Here is a 22,690-nt window from a genome sequence, read left to right on the forward strand (position 1 = left end):
AATTGATGGCCTCCTGCATCCTGCTGGTCGAGCACGCTAGGTGGCATATGCGGGCTCTGCAGTGGGATCTGAAGTCTCAGTGGGCCCCAACATCAAGTAAGCCTCCCCAACCACGTTCTGTTTTGTAGAAGCCTGCTAAAGATCTGCAGCAGTAGTTACTGGACTGCAATTAAGTCAGCGAAAGTGCCCGCTCCCTACCCTTCCCAGAGCTGACAGTGGTGACCGATGCATTGCCTCTGGTGGAGTCCCAACATCATATCAACTTTTTGGAGCTGATGGCCATCCACTTGTTATTGAAGGCTTTCATTCTATCCATCACAGGGACGATAGTACAGGTGCTCACAGACCACACCACCGCCATGCAGTACTGCCACAAAGAGGGCAGGGTGGGGTCACGGACCCTGTTCCAGGAGGCCTGGTGCCTCAGGAAATAGCTGGACCACCAAGGAATCTTCCTGGTGGGTAGTCACCTAGCAGGATCATTGAATGCTAGGGTAGACAAGCTCAGGCACAGGGCCTACTGGATCACAAGTGACACACCCAAAAGTGGCGCAAGGTCTCTTCCACGAATGGGGAGAACATTGATTCGATCTGTTTGCCTTTCCCGAGAATACTCAATGAAGCACTTCTGCGTATTGGAGTTTCCGAGGTGTTTCTCGCTCTGAGACGTGTTCCGCCTCGAGTGGAACTTATGACGCATGTATGCCTTCCCGTCGATACCACTCCTGCCCGAGTTCTCAAGAGATCAGGGCTGATTGGGCCTAGGGCATCCTAGTGGCCCAGATTGGAGCTTGGAGCATATAGTATCCCAAACATTTGGGCTTGGGCATCTGTTCTCTAATTAGGCTGCCCCTCCGGGGACCTGGTGTTGCAGCAGCAAGGCAGGGCTCTGCACCCAGGCTATCACAATCTTCACCTTCATGCTTGGAGATTGAGCAACGATAGCTGAATACCTTCAACCTTCCTCTGGAGGGGTTGATGTCATTTTAGCAGCAAGGTGCCCATCGATGAAAACAATATATGCCTGTTATTGGGAGAAATTTGTGGCTTGGTGCAGCGCTTGACAGGCCCCCCCTTCAGGTGAAGTTATCTGGCATTTTTATGTTTATTTTGGCCCTATCCCATTTGTTCTGAGCATAGTTAAACAGTTCATTTCACCCTTTTTGAAGTTGCCACACCAGCCCTCATTGTTCAAGTCTTCAGTTCTACACTTTTTGAAAAGTTTACATTTGTGTCCTCCCTCCCCCTTTGTCATGCCTTAGTGCGACCTTAATTTGGTCCTCACGTTTCAGATGTGCACTCCCTTTGAGCCGCTTCATAGCTTCCCATTGCAACTTCTCACCCTCAAGACAGTGCTCCTCGTCCTCAAAACATTGTAGTGGAGTGTGAGTGAGCTTCAGGCTCTGTGTCAACCCAGTGTAGACCAAATTCTTCCCAGACAAGCTGGTTTTGCTGACATAGGCATCTTTCTTGCCTAAAGTTGTGATGCTGTTCCACCTCAGTCAAAACATCGCCCTGCGGGCTTTCTATGCTCCACCTCACACATCTAAGGTGGACGACAGACTCCACTGTTTTGACCCCAAGAGAGTTCTCTGCTGTTATATTGATCTTACCAAAGACCACCGGCGTGAAGATCTGCTTTTTGTAAATTTTTCTGAAGCGAAGAAAGGCAAGTCAAGGCAATCCTGCTGGATCGTGATCTGCATTAAGATCTCTTATGAATTAGCTAAAAAGCAGCCTCCGGAAGGACTGGTTGTTCAGGGCCAAAGCTGCTTTAGCACGCAGATTCCCAGTCCCTGTCATTTGCAAGCGACTACATGGGCAGTGCATTCACAAAGCACTATTGTCTGGACAGTTAGGTTTGCCAAGAGGGGCACTTTGATCGCTCAGTCGTGCAGGACTTTCTGGTTGGAGACCATCCACACACCCACCTTCAAATAGGTACTCCTTTGGTATCTATTCAAAAGGTGAGCTATCTGCGACTAAAAGTCTCTATCAGAAGGACAAGTTACTTACCTTCAGTAATGCTCTTTCTGGTAGCCACAGATTCCTCACTGACCATCCCATTCTCCCCGTTCTGTGGTTGGACTCTATCCATTAATAAGATCTCAAGTCTTGGAATCTGCATACTGGTCACATCCTTTCACTTTTGGAGCTCTGCATATGGGGGCAAGGACGCGGTTAAAAACAATTAAAGTGAGTGTGGGAGTGGCGCCATATTGGCTCTGCACATTATCTCCGGAGTGGAAGAGTATTTGTGCGGATCCACATGGTGCCACCTACTGGTGAGCAGAAGTACTGCTGAAAAGTTTCCTGATCCAGTCTGATGCCTGGGGAATAGTCAAATGGGGAGGGATCTGTGGCTAGATAGTCTTTACCAGAAAGAGCGATACCGAAGGTCTCTAAATATTGACTGATTGATTGATTGAAGAAAGGTAACGACTTCTTGAAAATGATTAGGGCAAAGAGAGAGGCACCGTTAATGACAAAAGGCTCTTCACACACAGAAGCAATCTTGCCTAGCACAAAGGTAGGGAAGAAAGTCCTAGCTCCAAAATATCCTTGGGTGTAAGTTGCACTCTATAAGTAAATAAAAGCCACTGCAAGAGAATGCAGATACTCCCCAGCAGGATATAGCCACAGTAGAAAATGACAAACAAAATGCTTCCTGAAGGAGTTCTTTATGGACATCAAAGCAGAAATAGGTGCCATTACAGATGAGCAGAAACAAAACTTGAAGAGGTGACTAAAGATGTGTCAGAACTTGGACAAAAAACTGCACTCCACAGAAGAAAGTTTCAGTGTGTGTGCCCTCATCTAAAGGAGAAGCAAAAAAAACTTGGAAAACTGCGGAGTATGTTCAGACATGGGTTCCATGCTTACTGTGCCTCTTGAATCAAGCTACAAGAAACTGAAGAGGCCCAAAAAGGCCGAAACCGGTCTCGGTTTGCTTGTGTTCCAGTTCAGAGAACACCTGACTTAGCAGTTCAGTCTGGACAGTTCCTATTGGAGCAGGACCAAGGTTGATTTGCAAATGCCTGGGTTTAATCTTAGGTGGCATGGTGGCCAAAAAATGACTAGTTGGAATGCTACCCCGATTTCCCTTTATTAAACTAGTGGCAAACATTCCTCCCATCACTTTTTGTGTGTTCACTTCATATATCACTTCACTGTCCAGTTTGACCATGGCCTGGGTTACTCTGTGTATGTGAAGAACTTGAAGCACAACAGGACACCAGAGGCTGTCACGCAACAGAGATAACTTAGATTACACTGCTGACTGGAAGACATGTCCTGTGACCAGATTTGTTAGAAAGATTGCAACCCGGTTAAATATGTTCTAAAACGTACCAGTCTGATAGAGCTGCTTGAAGAGAACTGTTCTTTTAATGTTAAAGGCCAGCAAAAATCCTAGTGGATCATTGATCTGGTGCACATATAAGCCATCACTGAATGTAAATAATCTGCTAGACTAATTCTTTTAATATATCAAACCAAGAGCATGACTGTTGTGGATGTTTGTCTTTAATGTATCTCACAGTATATTTCTGAAAGTTTCCTATAGGGGCAAATTGTAAATGGGTTTGCAGTTTCTAGGCCCTTTTCTCTTTCACATTTGTGGAGAAACCATTGCCTGTTAAAGATCATTTGGGCATGTCTGGCTGGCCTGAGCCCTAGAAAGCAGTGGCATTTTGGAGCTCCTACTATGCTTCTTTTGCTGTTCCTTTGGAGGCAGGACACACTCCCCAAGAAGTGGGTAGAAGCTTCCCTCCTGTCATGAACCTTGGGATATTGCTCCTGGAGATGTCTTGTCAATGTTTTCTTCTCCCCCTGGCAACTTGTGCAGTCAGTGCTTGGCGCATGGAACCAGTCTGTGCCTGGACCTATCCTATTCACCCATCATCACTGTCTGGGGCTAGTTCTATTGGTGATGATGGCCATGCAGTGTAAGGGTGGAGTCCTGAATAACTCTGTCAGCTGTTTTGCATGCAATTTGTGGGAATAAGAGCATGGCTTTGAGGGTGATGACCACTGGGTCATGGGCGGCGGTGTCCCTGTGCTGCCTGAAGACGAGGCTTCACTCATCAGGATCAAGGATGATAACCCATTTTGAGGACCCTTGCTGTAGGTTATGGCATGCTAATATGCACAAGAAGTATTAGAATATGAGGAGTTAAGAACTTAGGATAGCTAAGGATGAAATCCAGTATTATAGAGACAGTTTTCAGAGTCAAAGAGCAGAAGACTGAATGACTGTCCAACTGAGTAATGATAATGGAACAAGTATTGGAATTCTTGATGACCAAAATGTATCTGTCAGAACACCTGTGACAGGAATCCAAGTTAACCTGAATGACCAAGGAAATTATGAACCATGCAACAGGAAGCATTGTCAAGTTGTATTTGGGCTACAAAATTAAGGAGGGAATCCAAGTTCAGAATTTGGAGTGTCCACTAATTGTTTACAGCAGAATCATGCACTCCAATGATGGTGAAAATTATGAGGAATTTGTTGTCTTATGAAGAAGAGGATCAGGATATGATGTGTGAGTGTATTGGCTTCCCTCCTGGCAAATTCTTGTGGCACTGTAATAGTTTTGAACTCTGCTGAAAATTGACAGGGTTATCGCCAGAGGTAGTGCTTGAGTGTAAGGAAATTGCTCTTTTTTTGAATGACAACCCTCAAGTTTTTGGACTGATGCTACTGTTTTTTCAACTCTGTAAGTGCAATGAGTTATGCAAAATAGGCCTCAGTGCCAGTCCTCTGACCCACTAAAATGCATGTCTGTTTGGTTCACACACAATTTGCATAAGTTAATTTACCTATAATTACCTTGTATATGGTACCAGGAGTAGGTTAAGGTGCTCCTCGTGCACTGCAGCACTTATTGTGCCACCGCAAATGTGATCTAGCAATGCATGACTCACAGTCTCCATTGCTGGCTGGCAGAGCAGTTTTTAAAAGTAATGGCAAAGCCCAAATCTTCCTTTTTAATATGTATAAGTCACCCCTAAGGCAGGTCTTTTTTTATATAATCCAGCCTGTCTAAAGGCCTTAAGGCAGGGTGCATTATATTAAAAAGTTGAACATGTGTTTTCTAACTTTACATGTCCTAACAGTAAAAACCCTGCATGTCATTTTTTCTGTGCAAATACTAGTAGCCCCATTGGCAAATACAGAGTTACATGCTGACAACTCAGCAGTGCTAACTTCTGAATGGGACTACTAAATCTGATAGTTGAAGGTATCAAAATAAATTGTTGCATTAAAACCCAGTTGATGCTCAAGTCGAATGGTAACTTTACAAAGTTGCTACTTTGTTCTCCAAAATTTTCTAGTGACCATATATGATTGGTGGCCACGAGACAGCCTGCTGCCCGCCTTTGAGGAGGTGTGATAAAGCCGGTCTCCCCGGAGCCACAGCTACCCAGGATTAAGCTAAGAAACCTGACTGTCCCAAAAATGGATTCATGTCTTTATTTCACGGTAAGGTAGAACAACCACACCATATAATAAACCACTTTCCTCACAATAAGAACATGGTGATTCTGTGAGATGGTCATCTACTCCTCTTTCCAGATTTATACCTGGGATTTTTACGAAGAAAAAATACTAATTGCATGTAGGAAGTTTGGGAACTAAGAGTGTTAAGGCTGTTTATTGAAATCAGGAATTACATTCTAAGGGGAGAATTGTTTGCATCCCAAGTTGAGATGTCCAAACCTTTAATGAATGGGTTTGGTGAGGGGCAAAGGATGAATCTTAGGATGTGATTAATCTCCTTGTGTTTACTGTAGATGCTTTGAAAGCAGTGGAAACTGTTAACCTGGCCTATGTGTGAAGGGGATGTGATGAAAAGGTTGGATCATAGTAGCTGCATCATATACCTTTGATGTATCTTTGAATGAGATGTGCCTTATTTAATGTGTGCTTAATAAATAGATTTGAGGATAGGATTGGGTAGAATCCAGTTTGCTCTGCAAGGACACATTTAATTATTGTTGATGCAAATACAATAATACTTGTATTAACTTTTTGTTTGTTGGGGTTGCATTATTTGGGGGGGGGGGTGGGGCTTCAGCATGATTATCACAATTTAGGTGTTGGATTTCAACTTCTGTTAGTGAAGGCCAATGTTTCAGGGCAATCCTGCTGTATACTGAGCAGAATTCCCTTATATTGTATTGTATTTTTACCAGTATGTCTTGAAAGAATGTATGTAGAATCATAAAACATTTTGGAAAATAATGTTGCATGTGGGCTACTTACATTCGCAGAATTATGTGCATTAGTGTAACAAAATAATGCAGTTTCGAGTTCATGGATTGCTATTAATTAATGAAAGCTAGGTGAACAGACTGTTTTCTGAATAAAAATAACATTTTCCAGGTTTGATTGATGCTTTTTGTATTTTAAATTGAGTTTGTTATGTTAGGTTGTAGAAAATATGACAACATCTATATTCTTTCAAGGGTCCATGTAGAGTTCATGATTTTACCTAGTGTTGGACCTGGCCCTTTTTGCAGGGTTATCCCCATACGTTTTGCCTTTCTTTTGTATTTTTTCTGATCTGTTTTTGTTGGCTTTAGGACTCTGGGCACTTTACCACGGCTTATCAGTGCTAAAGTGCATGTGCTGTCTTTCTTCTTTAAACTTGGTATAATTGGCTTACGCCTGTTTGGCATGTTTAATTTACCTGTAAATCACTTATACAGTGGTATCCCATACACCTTGTGCCTGTAAATGAAGTGCTACTAGTGGGCCTGCAGCGCTGATTGGACCACCCACAGAAGTAGCCTTTCAAACCTGCCTCAGGCCTCTGCCACTGCAGGGCCTGCATGCAGTTTACTTCCACATTGACTTGGCATTTAAAGTTACTCGCCAAGCCTGAAACTCCCTTTTACTACACATAGGTCACCCCTACAGTAGGCCTGTGGGTAGGGTGCCGTGTACATAAAAGATAGGACATGTGCCTTTATTGTGTGGCATGTCATTGTAGTGACACATGTCCTATTTCATTTTTTCAATACAGTGAGTTCAGTGCCTGCCAAATGTTAGCATTGAGAATTCCCCTATATGAGTGTAGGTGATAATTACTGATCTGAGAGGAGTAGCGTTACCATGTTTGGTATGTTTGGAATACTGGTGATAAATCCTGCTTATTGGTGCAAGTGGATTTTTCATTGCTATGGTAAAAATGACACTTTTAGAAAGTGGGCATTTCTATGTGCTTATGACTCTTTGTGCTTTGCAGCCTCACTGCAATCCACGTCTGGGGCAGAGTGTCTGCTGGGCTTAGTGCACACTTTCCAGACAACCATCACACAGGAAGGGTTGGGTGTAACAGGGTTGCATCTGCATTCATCTGCATACTAAAAGGTCTTCCTGGGCTGGGAGAAAGAGAGGCGGGGCACACTTACATTTGTATAGGCTGGGCCGTGCCCTTACAAAAAGAGCTTGTTTACCCCCAGCTGATGTCTGGAGCCAGGGTTGGAGTTTAATGGGGTGTTGTGCACTTCTAACATTCTTTTGAAGTTATCTCCACATCAAAGACATTTTTAGTATAAGTACAGGGGCTCTGACCCCACATCTTTAGACACTGCGTGGGAATTGTAACCAGATGCAGCTGGCTCCACATGCTGCACATTGCCAGGGACTGCTGTGCTGCCAAGAGGGACCGCCATTTGGACTGCTTGCTTTGCTGTGTTGGCCTGCTGATTCCTGGCGAGCGCTTTCATCTCTCAGGGGGATTTGCATGCCAGGTGTGTGCTGCGCGATTTCTGCTGTGCCCACTCTGGAAGGACCAAGAGTTTGATGTTTTAACATAAGTCGGCGCTGCCCGCTTGTTGGCTGAGCTCAGCGCGCCATGAATTGAGTGCCCAATTTTTCCTGTGGAGGCCATCCTGCATTTGGTGGCGCTTATTTAAGAGCATTTTTCCTCTGGTAGCGGGCCTGATTGGATTAAGCACAGGGCTTGATTTTCCCCAAATCGCTCCACTCAGGGAAATCAGCGCATTCACGGGGCTGTCAGTTTCTCCAGTACAGGCCTCTCCGGCCCCCCGCCAGCGTGTTAGCGTGGGCCGTGAGAGGTACCTCAGGCTGTGTGTCTGTGATCCTGTAAGGCTGGTGGCCTCGTTGCCCGGTGCAACTTCAGGCTCTTTGTTAAAAGCCCGCCTCCAGAATGGCAGAGATCACTGACACGGGCCCTGTTAAGCTAACCCCAGCCAGCGGTGCGGGTCCCGAATCAGCTCATAAAGGTACTGTTTGGGAGGAGAAAGGCAGCCCTTCCTTCCGTAGAGGCTGAGGTTTCCTGAGCGTTTGACAGCTCCACCGCGCATTCATGGACAGCTGCCTTTTGATCATTCTGCACTTGTGGGACCCTAGCGAGGTCTCCTTGCAAATTCGGCCGTTTGGTGCTCTCTCCCCCATGTTGGCACATGTCTTGGGGGCTCTTGTTTTCATTGGTGGCAGGAGTGAGTCCTTGACGGAGGCCCCCTGGTAGGAAGATTGCAGCATTTAGGAATCTTCTGAGAATTACCACAGTACTTGTAGTAGGCGCATTGGTGTTTCTGCTTCCTACGTTCCGTATCTGCCTGATTTGCATTGAGTATTTACTATAAAGAGTCTAATAGAGGCACAGGTACTTCTGAGGCTGTTATGCATTTGATGGTAATACAGTGATTCATGTGCTTTTTCATAACCTGATTTGCGTCTTGCACTCGTGATGATTCATGTTTTCTTTATTTCATAACCTATTGCCTTTCATACCCTGATGTTCCCTAATGTATGTCGTTTTTGATTCTTGCACTGTCAGGACAACTTGTACTATATCAAGATTGCATAATTGCACAGTATTTATAATTCATGTAGTTTTGGTCTATCGTTTGTGTATAATATATTTTTATTTACCATTGTATGGAGTCTCTTTTGTGGTGTATTTATTGTGTCAATGGTGCGTGTGTGTTGTGCAAACTCTTTACACGTTGCCTCTGGGATAAGCCTGATTGCTCGTGCCAAGCTACCGAGGGTGTGAGCAGGGGTTATTTTGGTTGGTAACTCCCTTACCCTGACTAGAGTGGTGGGTTCTGCCTGGCTTAGGTGCATACCATAGCCAACCAGAAACTCCATTTCTAACACCTAAGTTTGCCGACAACCACTTTGCTTCATGCTGTCCTTGGGGAAAAAATACGAGTGTCAGTTTCAGTGTAGTTAGATGCCCTGCTCATCCTTGAGGGATGGTTGGTAAAATGTGACCTATATCCCTTGCTCTTCAGAAGCTTTTACAATATGAAGAGTGGTGTGCTGTATAGCGCGCTCCGAAGTGGCTAAAAGGAAACCTATTGGCACTATACAATAATAAGCGTCTCTAACACTGAAAATGCAATTGGAAATGTAGTGCTATATACACGAAAATATGCTCATAAATTACAACCACAAAGTCATACTTTTGTGATTTTCCTCAACCATGCCAAGTGACTGTTGACCCTAACAATGTACACTTACCCTTAGTGGCAAAAAGGGCAGGAGTGAGCTTGAAAAGATAATGTGAAAGAACATCAATCAGCCCCCTATGTTAAGGAGATGGGGAAAGGGATGTCTCCTAATGGAAACATTTTTCCATGTGGAGTATTGCATGTATTTATCTGCACTGTGAACATCGGAGGAATACCAAGTCTGGAAGGCCGCTGTTAAAGGTCAGTAACTTTTTCAAACTTGCTACTGTTGTTTTGACATTGTCAATTGTAATTTATTTTAAGTTGGTAGAAAATTCATTTATTGATCCATTATAAAAATAAACGAATAACTCAAACTGTAAATTCTTCTTTCTTTCGGAAATAAAGATGCATCTGCAAAAATTGGAATCCACCGTTAACTTACAGCAGATCTATTTTCGACATGATTGTTTATGTGAAACACTGGGTGGGAACAGTTGCCCTGTACTCACCATAACAGCCATGCCTCAGTCCAATCAATATGAGCAGATCTGTCAGTTCAGTAAGTGTACTTTTATTCTTAGCACGTTTAAATGTGTTCATGTTTTAGTCATTGGATAAAGATGATGGGGTAGGATTATTGAATTTGCCAGACATTATTAATTTTATTGGAAAGTTTAATTATACTTCTGAACAAATACAAGCTGGACGTCAGTTATTGTGTGGTGATAAATAACATGTTCCTTATGTATGTACCCTTTTCAACACTAACATTTTTCTAGCAAAGTGCCTGTACTCTTCATTTTTCATCTCTGAAACGGTGTGATGTAAACCAGTAGTTCCGTTATGATATGTACGTTTGCAGATCTTGTTCAACTGTGCAGGGAAAGAACTGTTTCTGTTTTGATTAATTTGGGTGATAAGGGTAGGGAACGTATTCTGCTTATCCTGTTATTGCAAAACATAAATAGATACAAAAGCAGGTTCCGGTCTTCTAGCAAAAATAAGTATGAAAAAACTCTCCGTATTTGAGGAAAAATCATGCCTCGCAAAAAGGTCACACGGTTGGCTAATTCTCAACACATACTCCTAACTGTCTCCCCAGGGGTACCTAATTTTACCATTCTCTGCACGTACCAAACTTTGTTTTTTAAAATTAAGACTGGGAGTGTTCAACCTGCTTTGTCACCTGCCGAAGTGGAAAAGAGACCAAACTCAGCAACAATGCCGCCTTTGTGGAAAATACAGGGAGGACATAATCCATATTCTCTGCCTATGTACAAGCCTGATGCAGAAAAGAAGGTCCCTCCTAAGGAAAATTTGGAACAAAATGGAAATTAGATCCTGCAGAGCCGCAGTTTTAGCAAGATTCAACTCACACAATCCTGATCTAAATTATGCCTTAGTAAGGTTCATGGCTCAGGCCGGGAAAAGAATAACGGAAGGGACCAAAACATTGTAATCTTGATCAGAGACCTATTTGGGATGCTGCCGTGAGTGGTGAGGTTAATTGAACCCGAAATCAGCCCAAACCAAGACTTTTCTAAATCAATTTTATAGAAACTTGTATTTGTTTTAGTAATATTTAACGGACTTTAAACTCGATAGGCTGTACTTTTTTATGTTACTCAATGCACTTTACTGGTTGAACTGAATGCCACTTTTAGATCCTGTGCAGTCTTATGGTATTATCGTAACTTTTTAATGTATTCAAACAAATTTTTCTTTTACACAAATTGTGCTGCTTATCTACTTGGACATACGTCATTTCATAATGTAGTGGATTGCAAAGTTTTTTTTTTTTAATCAAGCAATAAAGTTTATTATTATTAGTATTATTATTATTAGGTTCCGGTCTTAGTGATCGGAATAACTTACACCCAGTTACAAACCTACTCTTTCTTGGGGAAGTCCAGGTAAATGGTATAGAGGCTCTGTCAAATCTTACCAGAACTTAAAATCACCTTGTTGACAAACTATTCTGACTTCAGATCAGGATGCAGCATAGAAACAGCAAATGTCCAAATAGCAGAGGATGTTCTTCAGATCCTAGATCAAGGTGACTTTCCTCGCCTCCTCATCCTCTTAGACCTTTCCTCAGCATTGTACACGATTAATCACTCAAGCTTATTGGAAATTCTTAAATCTTGATTGAGACTGAATGGCGCAGTTCTGAGCTGGTTTTCACCTTACCTCAAAAACGGATACCACCATTTAAAACTGACCATCTGCCCCCACCTTTCAGCTCTTAGGATGCACTCAGCACTTAAATCTAGCTGATGGTTGCCACTAGGCACCACCAACACTTATTTTAGGGAAAGTGGACATTTTTTATTCGTCGTGTGGAAGAAGTCCTGATTATCAAAAGCTGAAAGTAAACAGGACTTGCAAATGTGGCTGTATTGTATCACCAACAAATGAGAATCTTGCCCACCTTTTGGCAGGATAATAAACTGCAGTTTAGTAATTAGGTAATATATTGCCAATGTGCAGTGATATTGCGCTTCATTGTTGCAGTGATGTTAGTTCAGCGTACCTAATACAATCTGCCACGACTAGAGTACAGCATCGGTCACTGTGTATGGAGGTTGCTATGAATTAACAGCATGAGTCAGTTGTAGAAGTGGGCCACGTCAGTGGTGAAGGGGGACAGGTACTAGGAGATATATAAGGATCCAACACTTAGTGGAAGCTGAAAAAGTGCAATTTTATTTCAAGTTATGTGCACATTTCAGCTTCTAGTAAGCGTTGGCTCCTTTGTCGAATTGAAAAAAAGGTTTGGGGCCAATTAATGCAGAATTTGCTGTTTCTGTAACTCCAATGCGCCCCTCGATCAGGAGCATGATGGTAGTCAGCAAATTTGTTACATATATATATATATATATATATATATATATATATATATATATATATATATATTTTTTTTTTTTTTTGTCCAGGTTACCCCTATGAGACCGACCCACCCAGGACTGCTCCTCACCACACATAGGTTAGCAGGTGAACTCCCCGTACTTTCAGCTGCCGCGTTTCGGATTATGAAACCCTTTTTCCAGGGAATTCGGAAATGACGGCAAACAAAGCATACACTGGTGTAATCCCTCTTTTATTTCAATCCAGTATGTTAATCACCCCCAAAGTATTCTGGGACCAGTAGTGCGTAATCTGTATCACAAATGTGCACCATCAAAATTTTCTTTTTTTCTTCTTTGAACAATCACTGGGGGATATAGTCCTGCAAGTCTTTAGGTGTCAATCAAGAGAGCGTTTCCCGTTTCACTCAAACTGTCTTCATCATGACAGCAAGCGAAACCACAATGCTGCGGCGGTGGGATTCCCCCGTAGTGTCGGCCTCATAGGGGTAACCTGGACATATATATGTGTGTGTATATATATATATATGCAAAAACAGGAGAGTTGCCCTCATGAAGATGCCACACACATTGGGGTAAAACACAAATCACCGCAAGCAGCAGTGTAGTCAGCAGGCTGCAAGCGTTTCGTAGGCCATACGCGTTTCGAGCTGCATCCAGCTCTTGATCACTGGCGGCAATGAAGCAGGAAGCGGGCTCGTAAGAACAGCTGATTTATTTGAATTAGAGTCCCGCCCCAATGGGCGTCACACAAACTAGCATGCTGGTCCTGATAGGCCATTATACTGCCACCCAAGACTCTCAGTTCTTTAACCAAGTGGTGTCCGCTCCTGCTCCAAAGTAAATTAAAAGTCCCTGTAGGGCGAAAGACATTGACAGCACCGCTTTCCTCTGCCAATATATTCCTGCGGCTTAGGCCCCCTCTGTCCATCAAGTGCTCGCAAGCACTCAGGATCCGCTTAGCACACTTGTGTGTGTGTGTGTGTATATATATATATATATATATATATACACACACACACACACAAGTATATATATGTAACAAAGGTTTAAGTGACATTACAGTTAGGAATTTTAAAAATTGCAGAAGTGCAAATTTAAAAAAGACTACAGAGATGAGAGGGCTAATGTAAGATTCAATAGGGGAGCAAGTGAAGACCAGGAGGGGAAAGCACTGCATGATGGAGAGAGCAACTACGGGCGACTGGAGAACCCACATGGAGAGAGGAACACACAGGTTGGAGGCGAAAACACAGAGCGAACGGAGTGGGAGAACACGCACACAAGATAGTGAGAAGAACTCAAAAGTGACAGCAACCCAGGTAGTGAGGGAGAAGCACACGAGGGTGAGAATAACACGGAGGCAGTGAAACCTGGCGGAAAAAGACGAAATGGAGAAACAGAGTGCGGAGGGTGGGCATTTGAGGTGAGCAAACAACAGAGGGAAGGAGGTAGATGCAAAACAGATGCACTCTCCGGTATGAAAGGATAGAATCCAGAACAATGACTAATATGTGAAAGACGCTATGCCCAAGGGGAGAGACAAACACAAGATAGGCAAGCTGGGTAAAGAATCTAATAGGAAGCAAGCAAATGAGAGTGACAATAAAGCCAACCAGTTTTAAGCAATTGGCTCGCATGTCACTCTAGTTTCCTTGCTTTCCTATTGGTCTGTAGCTCCTCTTAACCTCTGGGCTTCGGAGTCTTCGCTCATGCCGTGTACCATGGGCCAAGTACTGCTTCCTGTGGCTAGTGTCCTTCCATTAGCCAGCAGGCTCCTGCAAATCCTCTTTTTTTCTGTGTGCCAGTGTCTCCTCCTGCTGGCTGTTGTTTAAAACACCCTCTCCAGCTTCCCCCTCCCCCCCCCCCCTGACTCGCTGTCCGAGGTGTCCCCCTCCCCCTGCCACCTTCCGCTGGTCCTTGTTTTAAACAGGCTCCCAACCCCCCGCCTCCCCGCCCTCCCATCCCGAGGTGTTTATTTTATGCGTTTTTATATAGCGCGGACTTTACCCGAAGGTGTCAGAGCACTTCACAATAGGAACAGTAATGATACATGAGGAGAAAATTACAAGTGAGCATGTTACAAAAGCAAACGTTACGTTACATGAGGCAATAGTGACAATTGTGCATGTATCAAGAGCAAACAAAATACAAGAGGTAGCAAACGATACGTTACAAAAGGAAAACGTGACGTGTGCAGGTTACAAAAGCATACAAAGTACAAGTAGAGGTTAAAAACTGCAATAAGTGGCGGACACTCAAAACACAAGGACAAACGTTACGTTACCTGAGGCAATGGTGACAATTGTGCATGTATCAAAAGCAAACAAAATACAAGAAGTAGCAAACGATACGTTGCAAGAGGAAAAGTGACGTGTGCATGTTACAAAAGAGTACAAACTACAAGTAGAGGTATAATACTGCAATAAATGGCAGACACTCAAACCACAAGAACACACTGGGAAGGCACTTCTATAGTCATGGAGAACAGAATTTCCTATAATGGAAGGACTTCCTTCAGATAATAGAGAGGGCGTGAAATTAAATTTGGAAGTGTCTTTGAAGGAGGAGAACTTTAAGGGTCAGCTTTGAAGGCCTGGGAAGAGGTGGTGGTCCGTTGGTCCTCCGTATATACGTTTCGTCATTTCACATGCAAGTCTTTTTTGCTTTATGGTTTGGAAACGTACACCATACATAGTTCAACTTGTTGTGGCTTGCGAGTCTCCTTTATAATGTGATGTTAGTTCAAAAGGTTCCTGTAAACTGGACGTAATGATTTTGTTTCTTCTAGCCTCCCTCCGATCAGAAAATGAGAATTCACGCTCCTCCTTTCAGAGAAGGTCCACTAGAGGGAGCTAAACGTTCAGCAGAAAACCAGACTTGTCTCATTTTCAACATTCTGCCTACCCTACAGTCGCATGCTCTGTTTCTCATAGAGAACCCTTTGATATTAAAAAAACGTCACTGAAAAAAAAATCAGTTTGGATATGGTCTCAGTTGTGAAGCAACGTATTTGCTTAAAAAAATAACATTTTTTTAAATTGTTTAAAAATATAACGAGTTGCGCAAGAAGACAGGCAAGGAAAATCATCGAAGACACTTACTTTTTTTTAGAAGTGCCTTTCCTTCATGGTGATTCTTTTTCAAACAAAATATGCTGGGAACTCGAGGCAGATTATGCGGTATGTGTGTGTGCGCATGTCCGCGCAAACAAGAGCAGAGGCAAGTGGAGAATGCATTTATTCTGTATTACGTCCCTGGTGCTTGTCTCAGTCATAGCTGTCTGAGATAAATTCCACTGCAGAGACAGCATAGGCGAAACATGTTGGCTTTGACAATGCTTGTTTTCGGAGTTATGCGTATTAAATGACTGGCACACGCAGGAAGTTTGGACCATGAGGAGGAAACTCCCTCTTTAATTTCCTTTTATCCTCAAAAAGCTTTTCTGAAGTAACTGAGACTAAGTACCAATGAGTAATTTCAGTCACACCTCACTTGTATTAGGGGTGATGTCAGACAAGTGCGTTGCATGAAGGCATCACTTTACCAATGGATATTTCAGCTTCTTGTTGAAAAGTAAGGGTTACAGGTCACAAACTGTTTAAACATGCAGGAAGTTCAGCATGTGCAATGTATGTTTTACCTTGGAATGTTGTGTATTCTCACTTTAGGAAATCGCCCCTATATATTCCTCACTGCCCGTGTTCACCCTGGAGAAACGAATGCAAGCTGGGTCATGAAGGGAACTTTGGAGTTTCTTATGGGCCACAGCCCCAGTGCTCAGCATTTGAGAGACGCATACATTTTCAAAATTGTGCCCATGCTAAATCCAGATGGTGTTATCAATGGAAGGTAAGTCGAAGTACACTGTTTCTGATCAATTTCGTTTATACATATTTTACTGGATGTTAACAGTGAAAGATTGTTTCCGCGCACCAATAGTATTGTTTTGTACAGATTCCTGGAATCCATCAACACTACGTTTATTTCTGTACACAGCCTATTCACTGCATTACAAGTGTATGTGTGTTCTGCACACATTGTGTATCGGTCTGTTAGTTTGTCATTTAAGACATTTAGTCGTGCAGTAGTCTTGATTTACATGCAAAAGGCTGTTGTCCATGTAGCAACCAACTTGAGGAATGAGAACACGTCTTGGCTGCATGTCAGGCCTTGCACTTTTTCTGGTTTGCACCAGCTTAAAGTTTAGCATCAGCATAACCTCTCTAGCAAACCGTAAAAATCTGCTTTTACTTCCATTTTGGCAATCACTGCCTTTTCTGTACAGTATTGTCACAAAATGTTCCTGGAAGGTAAATGATTCTGTATCCTATTTATGTATCCATTGTCATCTGTCCATTTGCTACCAGGATCATCGCATAACCTTGAGTAAAGCTGTTTATCTAGGACCCTACATCCCCCACAGCCAGTGATCAGTTCCAAAAAGCAGTTTGATCCACAGTCCGCTATTTCCGTTGTGTTCATTTTCTTACATTCTCAGCATTGATTGGGGTGTCTTTCTGAAACTACATGCTTAGTTCTGACACAAGTTGCGACAAATTGTTAGTACTCCAACACATTTTACTCCACATGGTGAGTCTACCTTTCGCCCCTTTGATGGCAACGGAAGGGGTTTCCAGCTGTGTCAGCCCTATCCCAGCCATCATCCTGCGCAGGCTTCCCAAGCTGTGCGGGGGTGTGCACGTGGTTCATTTGGACCTAGGAATGGAAGCCAGAAGTCGTCGGCCACCCTGCCCTCGGCAACAACAGCCTCCAAGCTTTCCTAGTCTGACTCTGCAAGATCACACCACTCCAGTTGGCGGGAGAATCATCATCTCCCCCACTGGAGGTCCATAACATCAGACAAGTGGGTCTTGCAGATCATTCAGGAGGGCTATTCTCTGCCTTTCCTTTCTTTTCCTCCTCCCATTCTGCCAGATCAGGAACGGCTGAGAGGAGGATCATCTGCAATTGCTCCATGAGGAATTACAGCCCTCTTGGCTAAGGGGGCTAGAGAAAGGGTCCTGGTTTCAGAAGTAGGCAGTGGCTGTTATTCCCGCTACTTTTTGATTCTGAAGAAGAACAAAGCGTTGCAACACATTTTAGATCTTTAAACCGTCAATCTATTCTTCAAGAAGGAGAAATTCAAGATGCTCACTCTGGCTCAGGTCTTGTCTGCCCTAGACCAAGAAGACTGGATGGTAGCGTTAGACCTGCAGGATGCGTATTTTCATATCCCAATCCTGCTGGGCCACAGACGTTACCTGCGGCTCAAGTTAGGCCACAAGCACTTTCAGTTCACCATGCTCCCCTTCGGCCTTACCAGCGCCCCTCGTGTGTTCATCAAGGGGATGGCAGTGGTCGCAGCTCATCTGCGTAGGTTAAGGGCGTCAGTCTTCCCCTACCTCGACGACTGGCTGTTGAAGGTATCCTCGCCTCAGACAGTTGTCTACCACCTTCAGACTACGGCGGACTTTCTGCATTTATTGGGGTTCTCTATAAATCTGCCAAATTCTCCTGACTCCTTCTCAGATGCTCCCTTTCATCCAAGCTGTTCTGGACACAGTCCTATCCTCCCAAGCAGCGAATCCAGGATATTCAGGTTATGATTCCGATGTTTCGGCCTCTATCCTGGATTTCGATGAGACTGACTCTGAGGCTGTTGAGCCTCATGGCCTCCTGCATCTTGTTGGTAAAGCATGCCAGATGGCATATGTAGGCTCTGCAGTAGGACTTGAAGTTCCAGTGGGCAAAGCATTGTGGAAATCTCACCGACGTGGTTCAGATCACTGAAGGAACTGCAGAAGATCTGCAGTGGTGGATAAGGAACCGCAGTTGGGTGAACGGCAGACTTCTGTCCCTTCCTCAACCAAATCTCACTGTTTTGACAGATGCTTCGCTTCTGGGATGGGTCGACCATCAGGTAGATGTGGAGATCTCTTGCGGAATCGGGGCTCCACATCAATTTGTTGGCGCTCCGGGTGAGTCGGTTGGCATTGAAAGCATGTCTTCCCTCTGACAAGGGTAAGTTAGTGCAGGTGTTCACAGACAACACCACCACCATGTGGTACAGCAACAAACAGGGCGGGGTGGGGTCTTGGACCCTTTGTCGAGAGGCCCTGCTTCTCTGGACATGCCTGGAACAGCAGGGCATAACCCTGGTGGTTCAAAACCTGGCAGGCTATCTGAACGCCGGGGTGGATGAACTCAGCCGTCGATGCCTATCGGATCACTAATCTATCAAGTATAATAGAGCTGCCCTGTGTCCCTCAGAATTTGGGTGTATAGTTATGAACTACAAGGGGTCCTGTTGGTTGTCACAATTCTGACATGAATTGTGAAAAAATGCTATTTACTGAGCATGAACATTAAGGGTCAAGGACTGATCGCTAACGGGCAAATTACAAAAGCTGATCTACTTTCTTACAAGCCTCAGCACTATGTACTTCCTATTGTCCATAAAACACGACACAAAGAGTGCAGTTCAACAATGACATGTATTGTTAACCTGTTCACAACACAACTGACATATATCACATGAAAACTAAAAAAATTCACAGTGTTCACATATACAGACATGAGAACATAGAAAACACATGTGGTCAAATGTCCACACGTGTGAAGTTCTAGGTATCCTTGTATTGTTTATTTTCAGCAAAACTGTGTGTTGGAGTTTCCAATGCGGCTATCGCTTGGTGATGCCTTTCGTCACGAGTGGAGCATAGATCTACTATACGCCTTTCCGCCCATACCACTCCTGCCAAGGGTTCTGAAGAAGATCAGGAGCGACGCGGCCAAGTTATCCTTGTGACCTCGGACTGGGCGCGGAGAGTCTGGTATCCTGAGCTTCTGAAGATGAGCATCAATCCCCCGATCAGGCTGCTCCTTCGGGAGGATCTTCTGTGGCAGCAACAGGGTAGGATCCTCCACCCGAACCTGTCAACTCTGCGCCTCCCTACGTTGAGATTGAGCGGTGGAGGTTGATGGTTTTTGACACTTCCTCCTGAAGTGTTTAATGTTATTTTGGCGGCCAGGCGGCCCTCCACTAAGACAGTATACGCCTGCCATTGGCAGGAATTTGTATTATACTGTACAGAAAGGTCTATCGACCCTCTTCTGCTTCTCTTTCCACTGTTCATCTATTCATTCTAACCCTTGCCCAACAGGGCTCTGCTTTGGGAACTATCAAGGGTTATCTTTCTGCTCTGTCTTCTTTTTTGTGGCTGCCAGACCAGCCCTCTCTCTTTAGGTCTCCAATTGTACATACGTTTTTAAAAAGGCTTGCTCACTTGTTTCCACCCACGCCCTTTGTTATGCTGCAGTGGGACCTTAATTTGTTCCTCACCTATGTTATGTGTTCTCCCTTCAAGCCGTTACACAACTGTCCCCTCCGGCTTCTTACCATCAAGACAGCCTTCTTAGTGGCGATTACATCTGCCCCGAGGGTGAGTTGCAGGCATTATCGTGCACGCCTCCCTACTTGATGTCTTTTCCGGACAAAGTGGTACTTCACACCTGTGCTATATTCTTGCCCATGGTTGTGACCCCTTTGCATCTGAGTCAATCCATCTCGCTTCCCGCCTTCTTTGCTCCGCCGTATCCCTCTAAGGAAGAGGAGCATCTCCACCACCTGGACCCAAAATGAGCATTGTGGTTCTACCTTGATAGCTCAAAAGAGTTCCGGGTGGACAACCAACTCTTTGTGGAATACGTGGGAGCTAAGAAGGGAAGGGCAGTGCAGAAAAGGACCATCTCCTGCTGGGTCGTTCTCTGTATTAAAATCTCTATGCATTGGCTAAGAAGCAGCCCCCTGAGTGATTAAGGGCCCATTCTACCAGGGGAAAGGCTGCGACTACAGCCTTGGCTCTGAGTGTCCCTGTACTAGATATGTCAGACAGCAACATGGGCATCTTTGCACATGTTTGGCAAGCACTACTGCCTGGACAGTCAGATCCGCAGGGACGGACATTTTGCCAGTTCAGTCCTACAGGGCTTCCTAATTTGAAGCATTGGCCCGCACCACCGCCGGGATGGTATGGCTTGGTTATCTAATTCAAAGGTAAGGAATCTGCAGCTAGAAGTCCCTATCCGATTAACAGGTTACTTACCATCGGTAATGCATTTTCTGATGGATACATCTGCCAATGGATTCCTCACCTTGTGAATATCCCTGCGCCAGCAACATTCGGAAACTTTTGTAGCAGTCCACGCCGATGAGGTCGAAGACGACGTCACAGAGGAACGGCACCGCTCGCGACTCCGCTGACGTCACCGGTTCCATAAGAAGACCTCGTCGGCGTGATGACGTCAGTTCCCTTTTTTCCTCGCCGTCGAAGCCAACGGATTTCGGGAATCGCTGTTGTTAGCGTCGTTGATACTTTGTGTATTCTCGTTATTTTTCCTGTTATCTTTCGAGGATGTCGACAAAAAAGTCTGGATTTAAGCCTTGCCGGGAGTGTGGCAAGCACATGTCCATCACAGATCCTCATGAGGACTGTGTGTGGTGTTTATCGTCGGACCACGACGTGGATGGCTGTACCAGCTGCCGCAAGATGAGCACGAAGGCTCTTAAGGAACGGGAGGCAAAACTCTTCATTGCAAAAATGAAGAAGGAGAAGAGAGGGACAAGAAGATCGAGAACGAGGTCTCGATCGAAGTCGAGGTCGGCGTCGAAGTCGACTTCGGGACATACTTCTCGAGCCAAGAAACATAAGAAAAAGAGAAGGCACTCGTCTCGACACCATTCGGATAAGAGCTCGGCGCCGAAGTCACCTACTCGGCGTCGGAAGGACTCTGTTTCTCCTTCTCCTGTGCCGGATTCGCCTGCTGGTCCTTCATCTCCAGTGGTCTCCTTGTCTCCGGCTTCACCGGTTCCAGCTCGGACTCTGACGCTGGTTCCATCTCCGGCGCCGGTTCCGTCTCCGGCTCCGGCCCCGGAAGATCTTCAAGCCCCGGGTGAGCCTGCGACGCCGCTGATTCCACCGTCAGCGCCGGTTGGCCCGAGTCCGGTGAGGCCTGACCAGTACCCTGCCTTCCCTGGACCAGGTCAGGACCCCTCGCATTACTTAAATGCGATGTATGGGGTGTTCGCTCGAGCCATGTACACCTCTGGTGCACCTGCGGGTCCGATGGGTCCAATGGCATTTAACTTCGGGGTGCTGCAAGTATATCCACAGGCCCCTTTCCAGGGCCGGATTGGGAACTGAAATCAGCCCTGGCAAAATGTGGCAGACCAGCCCCCGTCAAATTTGGCAGACCAGCCTCCGTCCAGCGCGTAGCGAGCGAGCGCAGCGAGCGTGCCCGGCCGCTACTAGGGGGGTTTGGGGGGGTTTCCCCCCAAGAAAATTTTGGAAAACAACCGACCAAAATGGTGAATTTTACAGCACATTTTTCATTACATATTCAATTGTATCAACTTTCAAACCACAGTAAATAGTAGATGATGACCTTCAAGAGCACCAGGTTACCCACCCAGTCATATGTACCCATAGACATTCTTTCAGAGATCACCAAAAATAGGCACGAGTAGTAAATCAGAGAGAAATAAAAGTGAGACCAGCCCCCACATGGTGTGTAGCAAGCAAGCGCAGTGAGCAACCACTATTAGGGGGAGTTTGGGGGGGCTGAACTTGTCCCCCCCACACAAGAAATTTGGGAGACGGAAAGGCCAAAAAAAAAAAGTATTTTTCAACACATTTTTCATTACATATTGGATTGTATTAACTTTTAAAGCATAGTAAATGATTACCTTAAGGACCACCAAGATACACAGTCATAAAACACAGACATTCCTACAGAGAACACTAAAAAATGAAATGTCGAGCACAAAACATGAATTTAAATATAACCAATTTATTCTTCATATAAAATAGCATAAAGACATTTAAAAACGCACTTAACTTCAAACAATTGTGCAACGGTTCAGAGTAAAAAGTGTACAAGACAATGTGCAAACATTAAATGATTTTTATATCCTGAGTTTTGTAAATAGTGCTCAAATGAAGCATCTCTCCGTAGCCACTCCCCCCTCATGGCCTCCTCCTCAGACACCCTAACTACCACCCTCCACCAGTGCCCCTCATCTCTCCGTAGCTCCCACACCCCATGACCTCCTCCTCAGATTCCCTCACTGCCATCCTTCACCAGCACCCCTCATCACTCCGTAGTTTCCCCCCACCCCATGACCCCCTCATCGGATTCCCTCACTGCCATCCTCCACTAGTGCCCCTCATTTCTCTGTAGCCCCCCACCCCATGACCTCCTCCTCAGATTCCCTCACTTCCATCCTCCACTAGTGCCCCTCATTTCTCTGTAGCCCCCCACCCCATGACCTACTCAGATTCCCTCACCGCTCCCTCCACCAGCGCCCCTCATCTGTCCGTAGT

At 44.8% G+C, this 22,690-nt stretch overlaps 1 protein-coding gene across 2 annotated transcripts in view; it reads left to right on the forward strand.

Moving 5' to 3' along the window:
- AGTPBP1 (ATP/GTP binding carboxypeptidase 1) overlaps positions 1-22,690 on the forward strand; it is a 1,256,713-nt gene that overhangs the window by 970,262 nt on the left and 263,761 nt on the right. For both annotated transcript variants that reach the window (XM_085633101.1, XM_085633102.1), the window contains 2 exons: positions 9,844-9,997; positions 15,977-16,157. In XM_085633101.1, coding sequence (XP_085489227.1) covers positions 9,844-9,997; positions 15,977-16,157 — 335 coding nt within the window. The remainder of the gene's footprint in view (positions 1-9,843; positions 9,998-15,976; positions 16,158-22,690) is intronic.

This window comes from Triturus cristatus, chromosome 2_1 (genome assembly GCF_964204655.1).
Source record: "Triturus cristatus chromosome 2_1, aTriCri1.1, whole genome shotgun sequence".
NCBI classification, from domain to species: Eukaryota; Metazoa; Chordata; class Amphibia; order Caudata; family Salamandridae; genus Triturus; species Triturus cristatus.